The sequence below is a fragment of the Knufia obscura genome, assembly GCF_036327395.1.
Source record: "Knufia obscura strain CCFEE 5817 isolate CBS 148926 chromosome Unknown scaffold_24, whole genome shotgun sequence".
Taxonomy (NCBI): Eukaryota; Fungi; Ascomycota; class Eurotiomycetes; order Chaetothyriales; family Trichomeriaceae; genus Knufia; species Knufia obscura.
The window spans coordinates 78,510-104,830 of NW_027042710.1; the positions used below are offsets into that span (position 1 = coordinate 78,510).

The following is a 26,321-nucleotide window of genomic DNA, read 5'->3' on the forward strand; positions in this document are numbered from 1 at the left end:
TTGTTTGAGCCCTGCCCTCGATACGATGCTCGGCTCAGTAATCTGACACTACGAGGTCGTTCCTGGCGGAGGAGGCAGTGAGATATTGCTGTGGAATAAGCAGCGTGGTGGTGAAGTGGTGAAAAGAGTGTGTGCGTCTTTGCCACAGGGATCATGCAAGAGTACGACCCATGAAACGCGTGACCTAGGAAGCCCCGGATGCAAATGCTAAATTATGATGGGGATATTCACGAAACAGAGTCTGGTTGTTGTTGATGCACAGCGAAGTTGTTCGAACCAAAAGAAACAGAAATCCTCGTCGTCGACTCGACCCAAACAAGGAATCTCAACGTCTTCTCGTGTCCTGCACATGGCCAGAACACAGCCGGACAGGGGTGGTTGAATTAAGTCCGTGCCGTTGACATCATTTCCGGAACAGAAGGCCGCTAGCCGAAGCCCCAAGACACATCCCAACGAGCGTGATTTGTCTGAACGAAGTCTGCGTGATGCGCTAGTTGAGGCTCAGGTTCAGGGTTGCCGGTCTAATGGTGAATAAAGTTGAATCTAGCATAGAAATAGCTAGAGCAAGAATCTTTGGCGAGAGGCAGCGGCCAAAAAGTGACGTTGTGGTGTGGCTTCCAATCTACAAGGTCTCTCAACAACCTTTTTCTAAGCTCTAGGGAAGTTTCCACCACGATGACAACAAATTGTGCACATGAAGATGCTGCAGGCGGCAGTCCTTCAGATGTCTTATCCGGTGTTGACGCACCTGTAGACGCGTACTCGTCCTAGTTGCAAGAGTTGTGCTTGTTGTCGCTCCAGAGTCTGTCAGTCTCATATCCTCGCTCACCACTGATTTTTTTTGGCTCGTTGACAATTTCACCTGCACTATCTGCAGAGGTCGCCCCCTTCGCGAAAGGCCCCCAGCATCAACATTTAGGACTCATCGACAATATGGCAATTTTTGGCAGAAGGAGGAAGACCGAGAAAGAGGCAGGCGTTGGCGACCGGCACAGTTCAGACGATACATTGCAGGATGAGACGGCCTTTTACAAGAAACCAACCGGTCTCCGCATATTCACCGTCCTCATTTACCTCATCGCAGTCGTCTTTCTGATATTGGTTGAAATCGGAAACATAAACCAAAACGCAGTAATACGAGACACATATTTCTTGAGAATCAACCTTGCGAACGTCGTACCCGAGACCATTCCAAATGCCGTCCTTATCAACACAATCGCCCAATCGCTGGGTCTGCACGATTTCTATCAAGTTGGACTCTGGAATTACTGCGCAGGATATACGAACCAAGGAATCACCTATTGCTCACCTCCCAAAGCGTTGTACTGGTTCAACCCCGTCGAGATCATCATGAGCGAGCTGTTAGTCGGCGCAACAATAGCTCTGCCCACAGATATCACGGATATCTTGAACATCGTCCACGTTGCCAGCAATTGGATGTGGGCGTGTTTTCTGGTGGGGACTTGCTTGTCTTTTCTGTGCATGATTTTGGCTCCGATGGGCTTCTCGAAGAAGCCGAGATGGTCGCATAAGGCAAAGAGAATATTTACTCGACAATTACCACTTACGATCTTGACGTTTCTGGCCCTGCTCTTCACTGCAGTGGGTGCTGTTGTCGCGACGGTCATGTTTGTTATCTTCAAGAACACGTTCTCTGGGGCGGCTGAGTTCAATATCGAAGCGAAATTGGGACCTGAGATGTTGGCATTTGAGTGGATTGCGGTTGGCATGACTCTGATTGGATTCATTATGCAAATCGGAACTTGCTGTGGTGTGTGCTGCTGCACGGGTAAGAGGAAGGCAATTCGCAAGCGACAGTCGGCAATTGAAGAGAAGAAATAGAGCAAAGCCTGGTATTATTTGCCTGTGTCAAAATTATCTTGGAAGGTCGTGGCGTTGGGCTATGAAGCATGACTGGGCTGGGCATGTTTGAGCGTTCTTGCGATCGTGTATGATAATCATAGACCAGGAATCTATTCTTGTTGGACAACTCTCTTGCTCTTGACAAAACGCTCGCAGCTTGAGTCCGTATGACTGTTCACTGAGCTGCTCACCTTCATGCACTTACCGCAGGCGTGAAGCTCGAACGACCGGAGCCAGGTGTAGCAAGGGCCCTCTTCCGACACGCCCAGTCCCGCAACCGACTCGCAAAGGAAGCCGGTAACTCTGTCCGTCTCATAGGGGATCTCAAGCGTACGACCAGCAGCATCCATGGAGCTCGATCATAAAACGGCAAAGGCGCTAACATAACTGACACTGCTGTCCTTACCAGTGAACACATCGCTACTGCGTTCGTACCGCATGAATCGGAAGCGTCGTTTCAGCTCATCTGCTGTGTTATCTTTATCTGCATTCAGTCTTTCCACCTCTTCGATGCCTGCCATGAAGACGCCGATCGGATGTCGACCACATACGGTGTTTCCGGTCTCCTCGATAACATGCGCAAACTCGTCGTATTTGCCTGATGCAATGGCACACATACAAGCTCGATCGACTTCAGCTATGCTTTCATGTATCCTCGGACTTGACGGGGACTTGGACCCTCTTACCATCATGCCTTGTTGCCAGTCATACTGCTTATGAACATCAAGACTTGCAGATTCAGCACCAACTCCATTAGGCAGCGTGAGAGGTGAGGTTGCCGGACTTGGGGCGTCTGCCATGTAGTAAGTGTATGAGAACCTAGAACCCCAATGGCAGAAATCTGACGAAATCACGAAGGCGTTCCTCTCGTCTGCAATATATGGTGCTAGCATCTTGCCCAAGGCACGTTCAGTATTTGTGTTTGTTGCACCGACCATTATGGGAACCAGAGGAGGGTAAGAGGACGCAGATTTGCCCGGATACAGCTTCTGTAGAAGACGGTGCAGATACGGTAGTTGCATCTCTGCGCTGTGCTCATCCTCATCGACTGATTTTGACATTGTACTGAACTTTACGTTCTGACCTCCTGCGGCCATGGACTTGTTTGAAAGCTCGCTAATGGTATCGAGATCCAGAGGTAGAGGCTCGTCAGAAAGCGGTGTCTGATATCCTTGCACCGTTGGCAGAGCTGCTGTTCGAAGGTGATAGTGGTGCGAAGGATGTAGTATGAATATTCGCTTCGCTTTGGACAGATCGAGACTCTTGTATGCCCATGCTGCAGCAGGTCCAGAGTATGCATAACCGGCATGAGGAGATATCACAACGCGGGCTCCTGGCAGCGGTAGTTTTCCATCCGGCAGTGCATTATCAGGGACCTGATTCAACCATTGATCAAGCTGTTGCGTTAATTGCTGACCGTTTGATGAGTACCAGGACCCTGCGTGATCTGCTTCTCGTACAGCCATGTTCTCTGTGGATAACCCCACGGCTTATCAAGAACAGTTCTTCAATCAGTACGTGGGCAAGATCTCCTGGTAGACGAATTACTTCGTACAGGCAGTTCTTGTTTGAGGCCAACGAAAATCCGAGAGTGTCAGGGATCACAGTCGAGGTGATTCGTGCCTGTGGTTGATACGAGGAAATGGTAAGGCACACTGGCAAGCAAGGGCTGTGGTCACATCAGAAGTAGACGCCGTGACCCAGGCAAGTACAAGCGAGACGCGGCTTTAGTCGATCTGGCCGGCCGTACTCGAGAACGAGCAGTTCATTTATGACGTTAGCTTACAAGCATGATTTTGTCTTTCACCTCTCATTATTGCCCAGATGGCTGATGATTCACCTAGCTAAGATCATGAAATTATTGTCGTAGTATACAGCTATTACGAGACAGCACCTTGTAGGGAGTACATAACCGTCAAAAGCAGAATTGCCAGCCGAAAAACAACAAGAGTGGCTGGCAAGATCACGACCTGAACGCGTCGCGTTGAAGCGCGTTGCAAACAAAGCTCCCGAAGATTGGATCTCTCCCCTTTGCTCATCTCGTTCCCGTATTAGAGTCTAAAAACACAAGAATGAAGCGAAAAGCAAGTGTGCTCGACGAGCAACCTTCATGGGAGTCCTGGTCACCATCGTCAGATTCATCCGCCGCTTCGTACAAACCTTTGGACCACAAAGCTGTTGGTATTGTGCCATGGACATTCGCACCTAGCAGAAGTCATATCGATGACCATATCAATTTCAGGACAAGGAAGCGGGTTCGAGACAATCGCCCGGACCTCAATGCAGTACATCAAAATACCTTAGCGAAGCTGTTCGATGCACAACGGCCGCAAGGACCGCCTTTGCCCGAGGCACATCCTGCAGACACACGCGGTGTGTCCGACCATGTCATGAACCATCCATCGGCAGCATCTGCGCAGTCCGCGCAGCGCAGTCTACACTCATTCTTCAACGTTGGACAGCGGCAAGGTCCAGCGAACCCAGCACCCGTCTCGTTGCAGCAGCAAGCAGAAGGGGTTTCTAAATCCTGCGAAGACTGCGGCAACGATCTTACCCAGACGCCAACCCATCAAAGCCACGACTTACAGATGATGGAGGTCGACCAATTGCAAGACTCATTCCTGGATGATGACTATGAATGTGCTGTTTGCAGGCGGAATGTTTGTGATATGTGTGCTGTTAGAGGAGACCGTCGTATCTGCCTCGAGTGTGCGATGCCGGGAGCCGGATGAAACAGGGCAACCTGCAAGGAAATTAGAACCTCCTCTACTACAAGGAAACCCTTCCAGTCCGGAAAAGTGGTACGAACATCCGACACTTTCGACAAAGCAAGGATCAGCAGCTCCCAGTGCATCGATTCGTATCGACCCATCGATCCATCGACCCTCCGAGCATTGGTGAGCACTCGCAAGCACGAACAGTGCAAAACTCACTGATAAAACGATCATTCGCTACGAGTGGAAAATTACGACCGCAAGAGAGATCGTCGCCATAGGAAGGATCAAGTGCAGTTCGTTGTCACGGCTGAGCTCGTTACCATCGGTAGCGAAGCGATCAGCGACAGATTGCTGTGCCGCGTTGGCTGCTCATGCATTCGCTTCCAGGTGTATTGGCCAAAACCCGGCCATCACCAAGCGACCTGGCGGAATGACACACCCGCGAGACTTCGTGCCTGAGGGTACACTGTGCATCATATCATGCTCGACCAAACCATTTTCGTCTCTGCTCGGCATGTATTCTGCCTGAAATCTCCAACGGCACAGGCAATATACACCATGTCTAGCAGGATTTAGAGGCACGTGCTTCTACCAGCGTTGTACCTGCGAGGAACTATGCTTCTGCCAAAATGTGGTATGAAGCTCAAGCCTTCTCGATGTGAGTGGTGACAAATCTTCTTGCCGCCTTGCTCGACGACTATGAGCCGCTGTTGTTGGATATGTTGGAGGCTAAATTGGCGGCTGTGGTTTGCCTAAGCGAGCCTGTTGTAAGACGTGTGGGATTGGATGGGCGCGGCCACTGCAACATGCGGCCATAAACACGCCGATGCGCTCTCTGTCGTTTGGCCGGAGTGGTCATGCCACCTTTTTGTTGCGACTAGCGACGACAACGCAGAGGAACGCGAAGATGTTGATGTGGGTGCCTTGGTAGATCAAGCAGGCATTCATGCAGACTGTCGACCTACGTAAGGCTAATAAAGGCAAGTTCGTAATTCGACTGCATGCTTGAGCAAGGATTCTGTCCTGGAGGCATATCTGAAGACTCTCTTGCCTCTCTTCCACGTCTCTCTTTGTAAAATACCGCCCTCGTTTTCGGCTCGATCTTGACCTGCATATGCCGCTAGTCTAGCACATCGTAGGAGCACATTGATTGGTCGAAGGGCCGAGGAAGACCTTGACGAGAAAGCCACCAATCAAATTGCCGCAGATCATTTTGACAACAACACCAAGCTTCCGGTTCAGCGCTTAACATCGAACCATTCAACTTCCTCCCTACGCGCTCATCTTGATGTTCGTGTATCAAAACTATGCAAGACATGGGTGTCAATCCAATCACAGCATTTTGTGTGGCGCTCCCACACCCTCTTCGTTCAAATGTGACTTTCCACCCCCGGGTTTACTACTGCGACCATCTTCAGTGACCGTTCTGCGCGGCTCAGGCTCATTGTACATTTGCAGATACAGGCCTGGACTAGCCTGCAGCAGCTATTCTTGCGACTGACGGCAGGTACGAGCACAATATTGATGTCTTAAGTAGGCGCGATGAGACTCGTGGCCTCGTCCCTTCTTGTTTCAAAGCAGACCGTGCTGACGATTGTTCATACGTCTTTCCTTGTGTTAACGTTTGCATTGCGTTGTGTTACCGGCGCTTCAAACCCCTAATTCTATTCATATATGCAATAGACCAAGACTTGTTGCCTGTCCTTCACCCACGAGGCCGGCCCTCTACGCCTGAAGTTACGGCCGGTCTCCAAAGCAGTCTTTACACAGCCCACATCTGAAGCAACCATGGCCGCTATTCTTAACGGTCTTTTGCCATCACGAAAGAAGGATCATTCTGCCCAGGATAGGATACTGAACACTAGATGGGGAGATTCAGCTATTAGTGCACCAATTCACGGAGGATGGAGTTCGAGTGTTTCAACATCAACGCAGTCACACCAAAGCCCGGAGTTAGATCAAGATCTACCACCAACACCACCGCAAGTCCATGATGAGGAAGATGGCGTTTTCATCCTTCGCAACGGCGATGGGCAAGATGAGTCGGAGGATGAGTACGTAGCGGCCGACAGAGAGAACATTACTATCACCATACCGCTGCCATGGAAGAAGAAGAAGGCAACATCACACAATAGAAAGTCATCGCTCACTGGAGTACTGAACCCACGATTTGCAGCACAGAGGCGGATGGACTCGATGCCACCACCTCTCGCCACTGCTGAGGCAGCCGCCATTCCACTTCCTGAGAGCAGAATTTCAAGTCCGGTAGGGCGAAATGTAACAACATCGCCAATCCTTTCTTTCCGAAGTCGGCTAGCAAGTCCGAATCTCGGTGACATACTCAGTCCTGTGGCCGAAGGATTTGCGAAAGAAGGTCCTAGCTCACGACCATCACCAGTTCCAACTTCCCTGCAGTTCGTCCAGGCGGTGCCTCTGGATCGACCACCAACGGCTGGCTCTACCAGATCAAACCTCAGTCGTCGACAGTCCTTGAACTCGCACAGTGGGGATGGCCTAGGATCTGGGTCTATGGGCTCGCAAGCCACAACAGATGAACAATCACTGGAATTGTCACGACCACCCTCCAGAGGACTAGCTACTACGGCACACATGCGAGCTTCGTCGCGAGGTCCTCGAGCCAACTCTAGAGGCCCAAGGGCGGCGTCTATCGAGCCTTTCGCGCGCAGAGCACCATCCATCGAGCCAGTTTCTCGCCGAGCTACACCTCAAGCTGTCGAGTCGGCCGTTACGGGAGTTCTCGACTCAGAGCCAGTCCGTCGGAGAGCACCCTCGATGGAGCCTTGCGTGCGGAGAGGACCTTCGGTAGAGCCTGGCAGCCGTCGAGCACCATCTGCTGGGCCAACTCACAATCGAAGAGCAGTGTCCAGAGAACCACGTGGCCGTAGAAGAGGTGTCTCCATTGAGCCAGCCCCAAAGGTCAGATTTCTGTCAGAAGCACCAAGACCGACGTATCGACCAGACTCTTTCTCCAGCAACGACGGCTCGCTCGAGACTGAGTCGGACAATGACGGATCTTCCGAGTCAGAGTCATTCGGACAAGCTTCACGCTTTAACACACGCCGACCTCAAAGGCGGCGAAGCATCGCTTCACCAATGTCTTCCCCTACCGCTGCTTCCTTCGGCATCTCACAACCGTCCAAGCCGTCGCCACCACCCGTGTTGAACACCACCTTCGACTCCATCGCAGCTCGAGCGGGAATTGTCCACCCCAAACCACCACCGCCAGTTTCTCAACGCACCGCACCACGCAATAGATCCCAATCACACACTCGCGGTCTGTACGCAGATATGCACGACGATTTCCGCCTTCTCGGTAGGGACGTTCACATCGTCAACATTTCTTCTACGCAAGTCACTTCTCCCGCTACAGCCGTCGCGCCCTCCCCTGTCATTACCCAAGCACCACCCAGTGTGCTAAGCTCAAACTCAATCCTCCAACGCACGCCTTCTCCGGCCCTGTCATCACACCCTACATCACCACCCCTCGGCAGCACAACAGCAGTAGCAACCCGCACTGAGCCTGAACGAACAGGCTACGCTTCTGACTCATCGCTTACTGGTCTCCCGTCAGTGTCCAACCACCTGCATAAACACCAGCACATCCACATCCATACCAACACCATCAACAACATCCTCGAGCGACCCACAGACACAGACGGGAGCAAAGCCATGCTTGCAGCCCTAGCACATGAGCGCCGAGACCAGCTTCGGCGCGAGGAGCGGGAGAGAGCACGGGAAAAGGTCGCAAGGAAGCTGGAGAAGGAAAGGGAGAAGATGTTGGTGTTGGCCTCGAATACATTTAGCGACTGTGAGAGTGTGGCCAGTGGGACTATCAGTGGTAACGAAAAGACGAGACGGGCGTATGGGGGGTATGATAGTGATGCTACCACTGGCAGTATAGGCCGGGCGAGAGGGGGGAGTATTGGTGGTAATGGGAATAAATTGCTTGTGCCGAGTGGTGAGGAGATGTGGGGGTGAGGCAGCTAGCTTCTTACGATACTCTGGCGTCAACAGCCATCAGGTATACAGCGACGAATCTCCTATGTCGGTGTGCTCTCGGACTTGGAATGGCTGACTAGCTGGACTGGGCGGCATGATATTGACAGATCTACGGTAGTCTACTTAGATAATGACCATCTACAACATTTACATTTTGGTTATGGTAGTTTCTTTGATAAGTCGAATGTGGCAGCAATGCACCATGTCACACAGAACAGAGTCATCTGCCTCTCAGCTACTTCATCAGACCAGCATCCATCTGTGGTGTGTTACCGCCTGGAACCTGCTGATCAAAACAGATAACTCCCTGGGTGGTATTATCGGTATCTACCACCGGCTCGATCTACCCGCCTTACTCGTAGAACGGCCACCATCTGGTCGCATGCCAGGGTACTGTACTATACGAGTCGTCTTCTGCAAGGCTACTGTATCTCGTGTTTCAGAGCCGCACTAATGCAGCCACATGCACCTACGTGATATTGTACAGTAGCCTAAGGGGAGTTAAGCGCCCGGATGAGTTCCTCGCGGATTTGGGAGCAGGGGTGGTTGAGGGGGTCAAGGATGATCGGTGCCGAATTGACTGAGGTGAGATGAAGTGGTCGGTCGGAGCTCAGCTGTAGACTAAGTATGGTACTAGGGTTAGAATGCAGCTCAACGAGGGTGTACTTGAGTTATGTAAATGGTGGTGGTGGTGGTGGAGAGAGTCTAGATACTGGACAGGTAGCACAGCTGCACGTTGGTATGCTTACACGGCTTACGGTTGACATTTGACGGTTCTGAGGTAGGTACTAGTTAGAGTAAGGAATGCTGCAACATGGCATGCGCGTGTACTGTAAAGCAAGGCAATGTAGGCAAATAAGCAGTCTGGTTGCGTCAATTGAGCATGGAGAGAATCTTCAACGCCCGAGCTGGGCGCTTTTTAGCCGTGCTGTCTCGCCGGACATGGCCGCTAGGTCTCCGCAAAGTAAGTTGCGAGTGTCACGGTCCCTATCGAGATGAATTGGAGCCCGGCGATGGCCGTATGTCTCATGTCTAGCTAGGTACTTTGGTAACACTCACTCATTATGGGGTATGTTGCGAAAAGTTGTGTGCTTGTTGAGCTTACAAGTCGTTCTATATAGTAGATAGAGTGTGTCCGGTCAGCGATGACGGGGGAAGATGTGATGCTGCGAGTGGAAGGTACGTTGCAGTGTTAAGGATAGGTGGAAGTGCGAAGTGTGTAATGTGCTGCTTGTGGCTCCGGATGAATTTATTCAGAAACACAACTGCTTTTCATCGTAAAATGGCAATCCAAGAGCCACCACATGGCACAAAGTCACGCTCGCCGGCCTATCAGACGATATCACCGTGTTGATACTCGAGTAAGTATGAATTTGGCACATTTGTATAGTAGTACACTACTTCCACCCGGTACAACATGCTTTTCGAGCCTAGCCCAGCCTAACCTATGCGCCTGAGTACCATGCCTGTGAACGTAACAATGAGCTCGTAGAATGATGTCTGTACCACCTCCATAGACAGAAACCGAACAATATGGCAACTAACCAACAGCAATATCAGCCAATTCACTCGAACCCCGTTCCGTAGCCACGTGAACCAAGCCTCATCTACCATCTCACCAGCGCTCCGTCCCAGGCTTCCGCCTCGGAATATCAATCGGCTTCGAAGCTCCTCACTTCGCACCGATCTCCTTCTGCGGAACCTCAGCAGGGACATATCTCGAGTTGCCATCATCGGCAAAAAGTGGCATATCGCCCTTGCCACCCATATTCATGAACTCTTCCTCCTGTCTATTCTCGGCTGGATGCTCCTCTTTCTTCTTCGCGGCTCCTTTCTTGGACTTCTTTGCACCACCCGCTTGCGTGGTAGTGCCGTTTGCTTTGGCTGCTGCTGCGTTCTTTGCTGGAATATTCTTGACTTTTCCGGTTGGGTTCTTCTCCCAAATAGTGATAGTGGATGGTGAGCTTTGACGTGCAGGCTGGCCTGGAAGTTCTGACTTTGGTACTTCGACGACCTTGCTGACTTTCACGTCGTTGATGTTCGCGAGGAGAGTACGTTGTCGCTTGATTTTGCGCTTGCTGAAGTCCATTTTTAGGGAACCGATTGCGCCTGTAAGACCATTTGTGCTGTCTTCGGGGTTGATGTATGTTCTGTTCAGGTGGGGTTGGAGGTCTGCGAGGGACAAATCTCTGGTCCATGGATGCTCAAGACACTCGTCGATTGTGATTCGCTTTGCAACGTCGACTGTCAGCATGCGGTCAATTAGGTCGAGAGCTGGATCGCCAACTGGGTCCCAATACGGTGAGGGATAATCGAAGTGACCCATTTTGATCTGTTGAGCAAGGGTGTACGGTCTTTCAGCTGTGTATAGCTCGTCGCTGAACGGTGGGAAGCCGCAGAGGCAGATGTAGAGCACCACACCTAGCGACCAGACGTCGACTGCTCTTGTGTACTTTCTATGTTTTGTGTTCTCGAGGATCTCGGGGGCAACATAGCTAGGGGTGCCGCAGAGAGTGGTGGTGAATGATTCTTCGCCTATTATCTTTGCGAGACCGAAGTCGGCCAGTTTGACGGAGAGATTCTTGTCTGTTAGGAGAATGTTCTCTGGCTTGATGTCTCGGTGGACGATGTTGCGCTCGTGCAGGTATTTGACGCCTTGGAAAAGCTGGATGAAGACTTTCCTGGTTTCAGCTTCGGACAACTTTTGCTTTGACACAATCCAGTTGAAGAGTTCACCTTCTGCTGCTAATTCGAGCACTAGGTAGACGCCGTCTGCTTCTTCGAAGTTCTCCTTGAGGCAGAGTACATTCGGATGCGAGACTGACATGAGAACTGCTATTTCTTGCTGCAAGCCTTCTGTTTGTGATCGTTGTGAGTCGCCCATTCGTCGCTCGAACTTCTTGACGGCAAACTTGTGGCCGGTGGATCTATCAACACATAGATAGACTGTTGCGAAGTGACCTTTTCCTAGTTGCTGCAGTATTCTATACTGTGAATGGAAGGCACTTGACATGCGGCTCTTTGGGTATCTGAAAATAAATCTGGCATTGTCGACGAGGGCAATCTCATCACTATCCTCAAGCTCCCTCCTCTTGTTGCGGCCGAGAATAGCTTCGTTGACGAATGTGCCGTTGCTTGACAAGTCTTCGATGACGGCCATGGAGCCAGCAGGTTTGTTCTCGTTGAAGATCAGACAGTGTCTGTTGGAGATAGTGCCGAAGTCGAGTCTTACATCGCACTCGGGATGTCTCCCTATCAAGTAGCCACCTGCAGGGAAGCCTACATCTTGTTTCTCTTGCTCATAGTCCTGCTCAGCCTCGACCAGGCCATTTGGATTGGTGACCTTGCGGCTCTTTGTTGTATTTCTTGAAATTTCCAGAGCCCTTGTTGGAGCTGGACAGAAAGCTCTCCTCCTCATAACCAGTTTGTGACCGACATCGGGGTCGACAGGTATCAAAAAGCCCCATACGCCCTCCTCGTCCTCGAGTTCATCTCCCAGATCTCTAGGCGGGTAGACGAACTGCGACAATAACTGTGTGTCTTGTGGAGGCGAGGAAAGGCCGGTAAGAATTGGTGATGACTCGGGGGTTACTTGATCTCGTAGCTGGTTGGGCTTGAAATTGGGCGGTGAAGCAGTTCTATCTTGGTGATCAACTGTAGTCGTTGTCGCTGTGGATTCGGCATGGGTAAGCGGTGATGGGTAGGGTTTGGTGCCTATTGGAGTCTTGATCTTCTTCTCCTGTTGGACTGGGGCTTCTGCGGGTGACTGCGAGAGTCTGGCTGACCGTCTCGGTTTCTTGATGTCTTCTTGACCTTCGCCTGTGCAGTGCTAGCGAAGCATTAGCTGGAACTTCGGGTACGCGAGATATCGCACTGCTTACCCTAACACGCTTCAAGCTCGATCTCTCAGCATTGGGAGGCATCGGAGCGACCCGATTGTGTAATACTACTCGTCGGTTTGCTCTCACTTGTGTTTCGTGGGTAGACAATTCAGTAGAGAAAAGTCGAGTCGCAAGACGAGGATCTGGCTGGGTCCTTTGGTGAAGGTGACGTCCGGAGATCGGCTCAGCTGTGTATATTCAAGCAACTATTCTGGTGATTCTACTGTGTCAAAACAAGTCGGGGGCGGGTGCTAGGGTACGGATTTCAAAGCCTAGAAGCAATTATGTGAAGATATCCTGATGGACGCCGTGAATGAACATTGCATGCAGGGACGAGCAGTAAGGTATTGCTTAGTACTATTACGGACTGCAGATGGGCAGATGTGCTCACTCTTCTGCTTTTCGGCCTTCTCGATCCTCACAATCGTTCATGATCACCATGATTCCATGCCGCAACACTAGCATCGTGATTGGCTCTCACCGGTTCAACCTTCCGCCTGGACGCCAAGCAAGCGACATCATAGGCTCACTGGCAGATTCGAGGAAAGTATCGTGTCGTGTCGCAAACACGGTAAACACGATCAATGCAAGCAGCACGTACGGTGGTAGATTCGATGGTCGAAAGCCGGAAGGAACGAGAGTCGTGACGCGTAGGAGTTCTGACAGGTCTTAGCTCCTCGTGACATGGCTTGGGCCATGGATCAGTAAGATACACCTTACAGCAAGAGCACCAACTGGCCCAGGACGATACTAACATTTCACCAGCCGCGGCTCTCTCCGTCGTCAGGCTTATGCAAAGCTTGCTGCTCTCTCTACCAAGGAGCCAGTCGACCAGGATGGCGGTAACATACAACGGCTGGTCTCAGCAATTCCCTCCAAGACCCCAACCTCGAAAGGGTACCTCGATGGAGTCCTACGATCGATAAGCCCTACCTCTAGGAAGCGCATGAGTGTTCGAGAGTTGGATATCCTACTCGCACTGTCTTCTGCCGCTGCGAAGCTTGAGGACCCGAACCATGCCGCACGCGCAGTAAAACAGCTTGGTGATTATCTGCCAGAGGCTCACACCCAACTATACACGCCCTCTCCTTACCTGCAGGACATCAAACCCTCTCCATGGGCCGTCCTAACCCACGATCTAGCCCATGCTCTGCTGTCTATGGGCGCCAAGTTTCCGGAGCTCAAGAGTCATGTACAGGGCAGTATCAAGAGCTATGTCAGCAATTGGTCACAAGCTGCGACCACTTTGGCCTCCACCATAACCTCCGAGGAAGACGAAGAGAGCAATGAAGAGGAAGCTGTCGAGATCGCCGCTATATCCGTTTCTTTGGTTGGCTTCCTCGACGCTGCTGCCACCCATGCCAGCTTCTGGTCCGCATACGACAGACTGGAACTGATCAAGTCCGTCAGAACTGCCATGTCCGAGCCTTACCTGATTGCATTGGAGAAAGCTGTTTCTACGATCCGTCATACAGACTGGAACGACCCCATAGCAAAGGACTGGAAGAAGTCCTTGAAACACTATGCCGCTCGAGGTGCCCCATTAGGTGCAATGCATCTGCAGCAGAGCTTCATGCGACTGGTCGTCGCTTGCAGTGCTCAACTGGTGGCCAAGGATTCACGGAAGCAAAGTGTTGGCCTTCTCGACTCCTACATGCAAGGTTCGAATCTGGAAAAGTTCTATAACGAAGAAGAGGTTGATGATGACATGATCGAGTACCTAGTCGACTTGGTCACAGACCAGATGAATGTGCTCGAAGAAGGCTCTGACTACCTTCAACTCAGCTCAGCCTGGCAGAAGAAGTTGGCCTTTCTTGTCAAAGCACATGCCCTCGAGGCTTTTGTCCATTGCATGGTGCTGGACGATGAACTTGCAGAGCCCGAAGTCCTATTAGGCTGGTGTGAAGACGCAATTGAGAGTCAGCCCCAAATGTCAGATCCGACCTTGGCCAAGGTCGTCCTGCAAAGCATGGCTATAGCCGCGAGGTACATGCCTGATGGCGCTTCCAATGTTGCTAGGACGCTTCTGAAGTTCGTTGTTCAGGGCACCACTCGCTTAGAAGCTATCACTACAGCAGCCCAAAGCCTAGCTTACATTCTCCGCATGGTCTCGACAGATGCAGTCATCACTACTCTATACTCTCTTGGTAACGTGCTGAGCTCGCAAACTGGAGCCGAGAAACAACATCAGTCTCTGAACGGTCATCATGAATCGCTCTTATCTGGTCCTCGAGGTCCCACCGGCAGCGTCATTTCCTTGTCCATGAGCGGGGATGAAGAGACTTCCATAATCTGTGGCAACGTGGCAAGTGCCATCGTAACAGTTGTAACGACCTGTAACGACAGCAAGATTGTCGCTCTTGCCCAAACCCTCCTAGCACAGAAGATCAGCAGGATCAATATCGTTGTCGATGCCCGCATCATCGAACACACTGCTGTGCTCGCGGTGCATGGCAAGGAAGACGAGCTCAAGTCCCTGCTCAGGCTGTACTCGCGCATGCATTCCGAGGCTGTCCATCAACGGAACAACATTGTTTTTGAGGCTGTACGAGCTGCTAGAGAATATCTTGCAGCTCATATCGACGTCAACTCCCCATTGTTCAGAGTACTTGCAGTGCAACTTTTGGAAAGAATCCTGAGCAAAGGTGACGTCGTGGAGGGTGAGTTCAAGCACTCAGCAGAAGTCGAGCAAGCCGCGCAAGAGATAGCACCGCTCTTGAAGCCGCTCGCCATTCTGGCGTCGAGAAAGCCGATGAATGCAGTCGAGGGCACTAGTCAAGACAGTACTGAAATCGAGGCGCTGGCACGCGAAGCATGGTACAATATTGCTGTACATGGCGTGACCTTGCAATCCAGGATCGGTCAACAGTATTATCATGAGCTTCGCTTGCTTGCAATGCACTCTGCACCAGTTATTGATAGAGAACGCACCGAGCTTCTGGAGTCTGATGTGGAGTTGAACACAGTACTGCGCCGTGGCATGAGTTCCCAGCATGTGGCTGAGCAGAAGCGAAACCTCATAAGCATCATACCCGACCAAGAAGGCCACATTCGGCATTTAGCATATCAGAAAGTGGTCTTCCTGAACACAGTCTACTTGGTCGAATCGTTGAGAGCAGCATCCGGCAATTGTGCTGAGATACTAACCTACTTCACCGACGCAACCTTGAGAGAGAGTGACATGGGCACTTGTTTGAGTGCAATTGCCATGGAAGTCGTCAAAGGCTACATCCAGAAAGCACGACCCGCAAAAGACGATGACTATGCTGCGCCATACGTTGCCAAACAGCTGGTCAAGGTCTTCAGTGCTTGCTGCCATCGCAGTGCTAAGATGCAGGAAGTCGCACGGTCGATCGCCGACTACATCATCAGCTTCGCACCTTCCGCTCTCATACAGAAGTCCTCGATCTTCGCCTTACTCGAGCTTTTGTCGATCATGTGGTCGAGCTGTCTAGAATCAGAGATAGATGAGTACGAGTGGAAATCGACCTTCTCCTCCGCACGAGGGAAAGTGACTGTGGACTTGAGCGATGATTTTGCCTTTCGGAAACGCACACTGGATGCGATGCATACAGCTGCACGACGATGGATGACTGGCGTCACAGCGATTGCTCCCCTTGATGTGAAAGGTCTTCTTCAGACATACCTTTCCGAATATGATGACACTGGCGCATACGGTCATGTCTCGCTGGGCAGATCTTTCGCTCTTGAGATCGGTTCAATGATACCTTCAATGGACCAGAGGCTGGCAGCCATCGAACAACAAGCTAAAACTACAAATGTCAATGTCGCTTCAGACTTCGTAGCTCAGTATACCACACGACAGGAATACAGGTTCGGTGGCATAGCATCAAATGGCCTACATCGACAACTGTCAAACCAGCCTGAATTACATGGGAAGCTGGTCAATGGCGTGAAGACCTCGACTGATATCGTCGACGAAGCACAGGAGACACTGGCAGAAATCGAGCATAAGACAACTCTGCATTCGACGATACCACTTCAAGATCTCAAGGGTGTTCTGCGTAGAGCCGCAGCACTTCTTTGTCGCAGCAAATCATCCCAGACTGCCATTGTGCATTACCTTGTCAACATACCATTTGAAGTCTTCACCAAGGAATCGATCAAGATGGGTATCTCGCTATGGCTTGGAGTTATTCATGAAAATGCCCGAATGGAACCTCGAATCTTGACAGAGGTTGCCCAAGCTTGGGAAACCACGATTGATCGAGGTATTGGCATTTTCAGTCCTTCCTTTCACAACCTTGATCCGTTTTATGTCAAAGAAGAGTTCGCGCCATCTGATCGAGAACTGCTGTTGAAGCAGGCGCAGACAGCGCAGAACACGATTTCTCCTCATTTGCGGCTGCTGCAGTTCTTCGAAAGCCATTTCAACGCAATACGACTTGGCAGTCCACATACGCAAAGGACATTCGTACGAATGATCATGCGGACACTCAGGGGTTTCGAAAAAGCTCGTTGCCATCCTCTCATGCGAGAGATACATTTTCACGCGGTTCTCTTGGGCCTGAAGATCCTCCAATTCAGCACATGTCTGAACAAGAATACAATGTGGCGGCTGAAAGACCGGCTTCTCTCCACTGCTCTTGCCTGGTTCCGGAACCCTCCAGCATGGTCTTTTGGCGGCAACCGACTGCAAGTCAAAGCCGAAGTAAAAGTGATGCAGGATGTATTGTCGATGCTTGTAAATACCAAGGCTGTCGGAACTGCTGCTCCAGCAGGGAAGCGTGACAATGAATCGAAGTTGAACCTGCTCGAAGCTCTGCTGTACAGTGAAATTGGAAGACTCAACGTTTGGCTTCATCCGCTAGGTGCACCCGGTTCAGAAGGGCCTACAAGTACTAATATCGCGTCCTATGCACGAACCGCTTGGGCCGAGGATCCCAGCTTGGCCGTTCAGCTCGTCACCAGGTTTCCATCCGATCACCTACATCGAGACGTACGGTTCCTTCTGTGCAACTTCCCGGACAAAGCCTTGCACGAACCAAATGCCATTGACATACTGCTTGGCGAAACATTACCACAGGATTTGTCCTTCCAACTCAAGTATCTCCTCATTTGGACTCCGGTAAATCCCTGCCAGGCTACGACATACTTCCTGCCTAGCTACAGCAACCATCCATTCGTGGTGCAGTATGGAGTCAGGGCACTGGACAGCCATTCGATCGATGTGACTTTCTTCTATGTCCCTCAGATTGTGCAAGCGTTGCGATACGATGCGCTGGGATACGTTGAGAGATTCATCGTAGAAGCTGGCAAATTCTCACAGCTGTTTGCGCATCAGATATTATGGAACATGCAAGCCAACGCCTACAAAGATGATGATGCAACCATTGAGGACGGCTTGAAGCCCACACTCGACAAGGTCACAGACAGCCTCATCGCCAGCTTTACTGGAGCTGATAAGGATTTCTATGAGCGGGAGTTCTCGTTCTTCAGCGAGGTCACCGGTATATCCGGCAAACTCAAGCCATTCATCAAAAAGCCCAAACCAGAAAAGAAAGCCAAGATTGAAGAAGAACTTCGCAAAATCAAGGTCGAGGTAGGAGTGTACTTGCCTAGTAACCCTGATGGGGTTGTTGTTGGCATCGACCGGAAGTCAGGGAAGCCATTACAGTCACATGCCAAAGCACCGTACATGGCCACCTTCCGCATCAGAAAGCAAAGAGGAGAATATACCGACGACCAAGCGCAACAAATGGCACAACCAAAGCAGCACGCAAAACACAAGCGCATCAAATCCTCAACCACGGCCACTACACAACTGTCCGATGATGCAAACAGCTACGAAATCTGGCAGAGCGCCATCTTCAAAGTCGGCGACGACTGCAGGCAAGACGTACTCGCCCTTCAACTCATCTCCGCATTCCGCGGCATCTTCAACTCGGTCGGTCTGGACGTCTACGTGTACCCCTACCGCGTCACGGCCACAGCACCAGGCTGCGGCGTCATCGACGTCCTTCCGAACTCCGTCAGTCGAGACATGCTCGGCCGAGAATCAGTCAATGGACTCCACGATTACTTCATCACCAAGTACGGCGGCGAACATTCAGTCCGTTACCAAGAAGCCAGGACCGAATTCGTGAAGAGTATGGCCGCCTACTCCGTGATAAGCTACCTCCTCCAATTCAAAGACCGCCACAATGGAAACATCATGGTTGACGACAAAGGCCACATCCTCCACATCGACTTTGGGTTCCTCTTCGACATCTCACCTGGTGGTGTTCGCTTCGAGCGTGCACCATTCAAACTCACGCCTGAGATGCTCGCTGTAATGGGCGGGACTGATCCGAATACATCGCAATCCTACCGCTGGTTCGAAGAACTCACCGTCAAAGCGTTTCTGTGTTCTCGTCAGTACTGCGGGAAACTGCTACACTTGGTCAGTTTGATGCTTGATAGCGGGTTGCCGTGTTTCAAGCCGGAGACGATGAGGAATTTGAGGGCTAGATTTGTGCTTGAGAAGAGTGAGAAGGAGGCGGCGGAGTATATGGTTGGACTGGTGAAGAGGAGTGCCGCGAATTTCTCGACGAAGGTGTATGATGAGTTTCAGTTGTTGACGAATGGGATTCCTTACTAGACTGCATCGTCGGTGGGATAGCCGGGTCTGTTCCGGATATTGAAGCGTTATCTATGTTGTTCAGCGAGCACTTCTGTAGGCGTAGCATATTAGTATCAGGTCATACAGTAATACATAGTAGTTGTCCACCAGAAGCTGGTGAACTTCGCACGAAACTACACGGGCTTGCATGCTCAGCGCTTCACGACTCATTGCGTCTCTTGTCAAACTGATGAAGCGCTCAATACCTCCTCAAATTCAATCTAGCTCGCATAAATTGGCTAACGCTGAATTGCCGTGCATTCACATCACCGAACAGCTCTTGCACTCTCGTACGCACTTTAAGTACAGCAAACAGCACACATAACTTGCTTTCGAGTTCGAGCAAAATAGAAATTGCTCTACCCTCTTCCACCTGTCCTCCCTGAAACCGAAGACCTGTGCTTCAGGATGCGTGTATGCGACGCGCTCACTTCGACAAAACCCCCACAGTCCTCAGCATATTCAGAATGAATCCCCATACTCCACCGCCGATCTCTGCGAATCCGACGCCCAATGTTCCTGCTACTACGAAGGCGAGGAAGACTGTAATCACGCGTTAGCACTCATTTCAATCACGCATACGTTCAGTGGGTATCGATGTTCTGCACGACGGGATAAAGACGACGGCGAATATGAAATATTGGGAATAAAACGGGAAGGTAGTACATACTCAACATGCCCGTCCCAATCGGACTCTTCTGGGCCTCCTTCTTGATCTTAGCGGCCATGGGACGACCCATGTTTTTCTCGTTCTGTTTGCTGAAGGCGGCGTTTGCGCGTTTTTGTTGGGGGGTTTGGCGGGCCATGCTGTCAGGCTGGTGGTGATGAGAAGGTATTAGAAGGCCAGGCTGAGATGTTCAGTAGATTGACCAGGTTGACGGTTGGTATGCGCGAATACGGTATAAGGATGGCAGTTGTTTAGGTAGCTGGTAATGGCTTCAAGGACCTGTCAAGCAACTGTGGCAGATAGGCGTACTGTACTGGTTCGATGTGTATCGTAGGTGTCGTTGATGTGTTTGATATGTTGGTGATGGTGATGTGGACACTTGTACTTTCGAGATTCATGTAAGATGGAGATGAACCTTGTTCTTGCCCCTTTCAACGGACTGGGCGGCTGACTCGAAGCTAAGTTAGCTTGGCGTTCCTGCTGACTGGAGTGAGAGCAAACGGTGCAAACATAGGTCCGAGGTCAATGTCAAGCTCTTGAGCATGGACGCGACCATGTAGCTAGCCATTGACGTCCGCAGGTTGCGCGTGGGAGCCGTACAGGGCGAAATAAACCAGGCGATCATGTCATTCCTCAGACCTTTACAGCGCAGTGCGAGAGTGCCTGTTACACGTCTGACTTCTCAACCTCTACAGCGCACCTTCTCATCCTCACCTCTCCGTCCTCAAGAACAATACCCCTCCAATCAAACACAATACCAGCATCCTGCCTCCCGCACCTCCCAGACACAAGCCCCCAGCTCGCACACCAATTTCTACAAGTCCCACAGTCGCGCCCTCTTCAAGAGTCTCACGATCGCGTTCCTATCCTATCAGATCTTTTATTGGGCATGGCTTACGCTTGAGACGGAGAGTATGAAGGATGAGAAGGGGGCGGAGATTAAAAGTTTGGAGGAGGAGGTGAGGTTGTTAGGTAGTGGGAGGGGAACGCATATTGTGGGCGAGAAGAGGCTGTTGGAGGAGGAGGGAGGGAAGAGTTGAGTGACTGGATGGCTAAGGTGAATCCATCTCAGACGATCTAGCATTAAAAGAAGGGGGTCCGGAAAGTTCATGAACCAAGGCAAAGGTTCGGAAAGACGTGAGAGATGATTCGCATGCGAGAGCGCTGTGTGTGGCTTCGTCCTGAGGATCAAGAGTGTCAGAGGCTCTGTTGCGGCAACTGCGCTTGGACGGAGATACTGCCAAGTCAAGCTGCACTATGCTCGCATCGCGACTGCCATCGGTCTCTATGATCTTGTGACAGCAGGGAAGGTGCCTCGTATGGACGGTGAGTCGTTGCTTCCGTTGTGCAGTTGCGGCCTGCTGCCACTACAAATGCCGACCTCAGCACTGCACACGACTGTACAAACTACATACCATCATTCCGGCATCTTTACATCACGATACTCACAGCTCTCGATCACCAACCCCCGTGCTTTTTGTCCTATCGAACATTGAACATCGTCAACACATTTCCATTCTCATCTTCAGGACGGCACAATGTCAAGCCACTTAAGGGCACGCCTTTTGTCGAGAATCCCTCCAAGATTGACCCGGCGACGACGCTTCCGCCAGCCCCAGGTTTTCAGCAGGACCAAATTACCCTCTGAGATCCTGCTGATGATCTTCGATTGTCTCCCACTCGAAGGAAAAGTATCATTAGCCCTCTGCGACCGATCATTCTACGAATTTGGCAAACGACACCACGTTTTTGGTGAACTCCGAATCGATCGCAAAGCGCGACAGAAATTCTTGGAGATCTATCGACTCGACCACATCAATCCATACTATGTCGCTTGCGGTGACTGTAGGACTCCGCACAAGGTCATACACTACGCCAGAGACTATACACGCAACAGCAGAAAGAACAAACATCGCCACTGCTGGAAGTACGAGGGTCTTGACAATTCTGCATTATACTTTCATCCAAAGTTCGGTTTTGGCGATGTTCAGGTTGCCGCCCGTCTGCATCGCCGAGGCGAGCTACGCGCCCTTGAGAAGTATATACACGGACTATGGGCACAAGGAAAAGGGACTCGTTCTATCAGCGAAGAGCCCATCAGCGAAGAGGGAGACAAGGGAAGGAGCAGCGCTCATATCTGGGACTTCAAGGTCGCAGTTGCCAACAACAACTGCGTCTATGTTCGCAAACAGGAATGGTTGCCTTTCTCTTCCACTACCTCTGTGGCCATACCTGCAGAGAAGGAAGCATGGACAGTGTGCTGTCATGTCAACACAGTGAAGGCAATAATGAGACATGAAGATGAGTTCAAGCTTGCAGAGACAGCGCTAGGCTATCACAAGGCCCAAGGAGAATTCAGTAGCCTTCTCAACAAATCGACAGGCACAATTCTCAAGCCTGTGCCCGCAACACCCAAAGCATTTCTACACTCCGACATGAGCGACAACTGGGCGCACTTCTCGCTGCATCAATGCAGAATCTGCCCCACCGAATATCGAATCGACTTTGGTGTCGTGTCCAAGTCACTCTTCGCAATTGTTTTGACCAAATGGATGTGCCTGGGCGTCGCTTCGCACAGAAGATCCTCGTCATCCTCATTGTGGGTGAAGCATCTGGATACGGGTGCTCAGCCCTATAGCTTTGAGCATGGTAGCGTATTCGAGAAGTATGAAGGGTATGCGGATCAGCGTTTGTATCGACCGGTATAGGATTCTGGCTTGGAAAAGCAGCGAAAGCGCTGACAGATTGGTTCATAGGCCCACCTAGAATGCCAAATTCCATCCATTTCTGTTTTACGCGACTGGACGGCTAGTCTTCACTCTGCGAGCCAAGTGTGCCTCTCCTGGTTGAACCCCTCGCGTCCATCACTATACGAGCTTTTGCCGGATCGCTTCTGTCCTCCATCCTGAATTTGGCTGTGGGACCATAAAAGACGTTGACCTTCTGCGTGACATCGTCCGACGTCTGCCCACAAAAGTTATCTAGAGTACGGACTCCTCCCGCCATTCGGTACACCACACTGTCTACAAGAAGCCCGGCGTGCCCGAGAAGCCCAACCGGTTCCTCGAAGAGCACCGACGAATATGCATGCGTGTGCCACAAAATCAAGGCCAGTATCGCGGAGACCATCACCAGAAAAGCGAGGATCACGCCTGCGATGGGATAGACCACGAACAACCTGTCCGTGGTTGTCGTCAACTTTCCTGGTATCTGCACAGGCTCGGAGACACGTCTGACCATATACTGGTCGAGCAAAGTCGCGTACACAGAGGCGAATACTTCTTGTGATGACTTGATCATGGTATCTGGTGCAAAAGGATCGAGAGACGTCCTTCGCGCATAGTCGAGGATCAGTCGGCCAATTGCTGTAGCGGATACGGCGTTGAAGTTGGTGGTGGTATCGGTTGAATCCACTTGCTGTATCTGTTGCTCGAAGGAGTCCCACCACTGCGGTCGAAGCTCTACGACATTATCGGTGTCTTCATCCCAACGCATAATTGGGTTTCTCGCAGCAGCCCTCAAATCCATGGTCAAGTCGCCAGACACCACCCAGTATGTCGGTACACAGCTGAGAACCGTCAAATTGTACGAAGTCATCGACTGGATTGCTCCACCAGCTACGATGAAGCGGCCAGAGAAGCTCGAACCACCATAATCACCACAGGTTGTATTACTCTCGGTCCGCAAGTACGTCGTAAATCCTTGCGAGACCTGAAAATTCGTCCTCCAGAAACAACCGTTGTCTGTGCCGTTCAGGTAAAACCTACCCGAGTGGCTAGGATTGTTGGGATCTGGCTGAAGATACAAATGGCCATCGAGGTCGTCAAGTACTTGACATTCCAGCCTAGCGAAGTACGCTGAGGTAGTGGCAGTAACACTAGCTTGGCTGATATTGCCCTCGCGTGCCGGTGGAAAATCAAAGCTGAGAAACGTATGGTGCCCGTCAACCCAACGAGAGTAGCTTCCGCTGTATACCTTCGTCGCAGATGCGATGTTGAGTACAGGCAAGAGGTCCCAGCCAGGTGATTCCTCCAGATCGATAGTGCTTGTCAGCGCATATGCCTGATTTAGTGTTACTGGTTCAGTGCCAGCATATGGCTGCTCAACCATCACGCGTGCTGCTAGAGGTCCGATGGCAGTCTTGAGAAGCAGCGAAATGACAAATGGTACTGCCAGATGCCAGTGCCTGTTCCTGAATGCCGTCCATTCTCGTTGTCCCGGCATAAGCGATCGGTAGTCCAGAGCGATAGTCTTCGAAGCCGGTGCACCCTCCACAAGCTCAACAAATGGTTGCCTGAAGCCGAATGCGTCGATGGCCGCGGCCACCACTTGGCCATATATCCCGAATATTGCAGACGGCAAGACAACCCACAGCAGACTGATTCCAAGGTCGACTCCAAGGATGTCTCCCGACACATTCTTCACGCTGGTGAAGCCATGGCGCACCTTAGAAAGGACCACTAATGTCAGGACGCCCGCAAAGAGACCGAAAGTGACAGTCAGAAGCAGGACAATCGACCAATCGCGAATGATAATTGGCCTCCACTCTTTCGGTCTTTGCTGCTGCTCTTCGTCCTGGGGCTGCTTTCTCGGCATATTGTGATGTACCGAACTCTTCAAAGACTGCCATTTCTCCGTCACCTTTGCAGTCTCCCATTGTGAAGGATGCTGCCTCTTGTTCATAACGCCGAGAGCTGCGATCGAAGCTGAAGGAGCACGAACCGCTGTTCCTTTGGGGAAACTGCACTATGAGGACTCACCAAAAGAAAGGGCAGCAATGGGAACAGCAAAAACGAAAGATGTCTTTGATCTAGCAATGGTGACGGAACACACCACTCACCTAAACGGCGTAGCATACAGCCACCTTCACAACCTGCGATTCAGCCTTGCCTGTTGAAAGTCTTGCTGATCCGGCCAACTCATGCTGCGTGAGACGATCATACTGCTTCTGTGCGGTGGCGCGGTATGTCCAGTCCCATGACCTCGAACAGCAGCAGCTCATATCTGGTTCCGACTCCCCAGGCTGTGGCTTATGCACGTTTTCAGCTGCTGTCCCAAAATGTGCGAATATTGGTCGATCGTCCTCGTGTTCGTCAATGATCGTCCAATCACCAACAGAGTCACCCCTACCATGATACCCGCTTCCTACTCTTTCGGGAAAATGAAGTTTCGCAGGCATTCATGTTGCTACATGTCGTTCACGAAACTCTGCGGCGGGGTGCTCTGATTGCGTGGACAATCACATGGACTGCGTCGTCCTGACTACTTCAGCTGCTCGTCAATGCAAGCTCCTGGAAACCAGCGGCCCAGCCTGTTGAATGAGTCAAGGCCCCGCACATATCAACATCCAAGCCTGCTGTCTGTGTCGATAATGCCTCTGGTGCTACCGGTCGTTGTTCGTCGATTCTTTCCTCCCTTGCTGAGGTAGTTCATCACTCATCATGATGGCAATGCTCAATCTCCTCCTATTGCTCTCATCACTGCGCGGCATCGACAGCCAAGTCACCAGCGGCCTAGGTCCTCATGGCTGCAACCCAGATTCCGGCGTATCCATTCTCCCAGCATGCGACGCCATTGACTCGACCGTGCGATCCTGCTTCGCGGACCCAAAAGCAACAGCCTCAATTGAAAGCTGCTTCTGCAAGCAAAATGCTCTCAACCTCATCGTCGAGTAAATTCCACCTCCCACCCCAAAGCCATTCAACCCACTAACACATCCATCAGCTGCGAAAGCGAGTTCCGCTCCTGCTACCTGAACAACCAATTCGATTACTACGCCGAGAGCATGCTCGCCACCTGGCACGACTGGTGCAGCGACTACATCACATTCGTCCCCACAACGCCCACCCTCCGCAACCCACCCACTACAGTCCCAACCATCGTCGGCGGCGTCCTAGAGCCCCTCTGCAGCGATCTGCGCACCTCATGCGCCGCATGGTCCGAAGCCGAAGCAAATTGTCTCAACATCGACCCCTCCGCAACAGCCGCCTCCTTTTATGAATGCGCCTGCCAGACAAGTCTCCTCTCGCTGGCGTCTGTGTGTCTCTACGACGGCAATACCACGTGTCTGGGGAGTAGCACGGCGCTGAGTAATATTCCGCTGTATGGGATTTGTGGTGTAAGCATATTCTTGAACAGCACTTATCCATTTGTTTATGCCTGCCAGACTGAGTGATCAGCTGACCGGAGCATGCATGCAGGCAACATACAGCAATGACCACCTCATCTATACTGACCTATCGCATGGCACCGTGATAACAAGCGACATGGTGTCGGCAAGCGCTGGGTCGGGTCTTACGTCGGTTAGTGCTTCGCAGACTGCACCGAGCAACACGGTGGGACAAGGACAAGGGCAAGCCAGCACGTCGCAAACTGCAGCATCCAGCACGCCTTCTGATGCGGCGGGTGCTCGACTGGTAGCGACTTGCAAGGGAGGAACGGCGCTTCTTGCAGCTTATATCAGTAGTCTATGGCTTTTGCAGTGGATGTGATATATGATGATCGGAACGCACGCGCGGACATAAGGTGTCTTGCTTGAAGTGGACTTCATC

At 51.4% G+C, this 26,321-nt stretch overlaps 8 protein-coding genes across 8 annotated transcripts; 4 read left to right on the forward strand and 4 right to left on the reverse strand.

Annotated features, from left to right (window-relative positions):
- Window positions 1-933: 933 nt before the first annotated feature.
- Window positions 934-1,842, forward strand: PMZ80_011068 (uncharacterized protein; the record flags this gene model as incomplete). Its single annotated transcript, XM_064879456.1, has 1 exon — window positions 934-1,842. One exon carries the CDS (start codon window positions 934-936, stop codon window positions 1,840-1,842), a length of 909 nt encoding a protein of 302 aa, XP_064724787.1.
- Window positions 1,843-2,222: 380 nt separating this feature from the next.
- Window positions 2,223-3,329, reverse strand: PMZ80_011069 (uncharacterized protein; the record flags this gene model as incomplete). The annotated part of the gene is made up of 1 exon (XM_064879457.1): window positions 2,223-3,329. One exon carries the CDS (start codon window positions 3,327-3,329, stop codon window positions 2,223-2,225), a length of 1,107 nt encoding a protein of 368 aa, XP_064724788.1.
- A 3,039-nt stretch (window positions 3,330-6,368) lies between these two features.
- Window positions 6,369-8,579, forward strand: PMZ80_011070 (uncharacterized protein; the record flags this gene model as incomplete). The annotated part of the gene is made up of 1 exon (XM_064879458.1): window positions 6,369-8,579. One exon carries the CDS (start codon window positions 6,369-6,371, stop codon window positions 8,577-8,579), a length of 2,211 nt encoding a protein of 736 aa, XP_064724789.1.
- Window positions 8,580-10,272: 1,693 nt separating this feature from the next.
- On the reverse strand, window positions 10,273-12,523 carry DUN1 (serine/threonine protein kinase; the record flags this gene model as incomplete). Its single annotated transcript, XM_064879459.1, has 2 exons — window positions 10,273-12,429; window positions 12,482-12,523. 2 exons carry the CDS (start codon window positions 12,521-12,523, stop codon window positions 10,273-10,275), a joined length of 2,199 nt encoding a protein of 732 aa, XP_064724790.1.
- A 642-nt stretch (window positions 12,524-13,165) lies between these two features.
- STT4 (phosphatidylinositol-4- kinase) lies at window positions 13,166-19,082 on the forward strand (the record flags this gene model as incomplete). Its single annotated transcript, XM_064879460.1, has 2 exons — window positions 13,166-13,185; window positions 13,247-19,082. The coding sequence occupies 2 exons, from the start codon at window positions 13,166-13,168 to the stop codon at window positions 19,080-19,082; spliced, it is 5,856 nt and encodes a 1,951-aa protein (XP_064724791.1).
- Window positions 19,083-19,530: 448 nt separating this feature from the next.
- On the reverse strand, window positions 19,531-19,909 carry PMZ80_011073 (uncharacterized protein; the record flags this gene model as incomplete). Its single annotated transcript, XM_064879461.1, has 2 exons — window positions 19,531-19,646; window positions 19,774-19,909. 2 exons carry the CDS (start codon window positions 19,907-19,909, stop codon window positions 19,531-19,533), a joined length of 252 nt encoding a protein of 83 aa, XP_064724792.1.
- Window positions 19,910-21,428: 1,519 nt separating this feature from the next.
- On the forward strand, window positions 21,429-22,478 carry PMZ80_011074 (uncharacterized protein; the record flags this gene model as incomplete). Its single annotated transcript, XM_064879462.1, has 1 exon — window positions 21,429-22,478. The coding sequence occupies one exon, from the start codon at window positions 21,429-21,431 to the stop codon at window positions 22,476-22,478; it is 1,050 nt and encodes a 349-aa protein (XP_064724793.1).
- Window positions 22,479-22,578: 100 nt separating this feature from the next.
- PMZ80_011075 (uncharacterized protein) lies at window positions 22,579-24,453 on the reverse strand (the record flags this gene model as incomplete). The annotated part of the gene is made up of 1 exon (XM_064879463.1): window positions 22,579-24,453. One exon carries the CDS (start codon window positions 24,451-24,453, stop codon window positions 22,579-22,581), a length of 1,875 nt encoding a protein of 624 aa, XP_064724794.1.
- Between the last annotated feature and the right edge of the window lie 1,868 nt (window positions 24,454-26,321).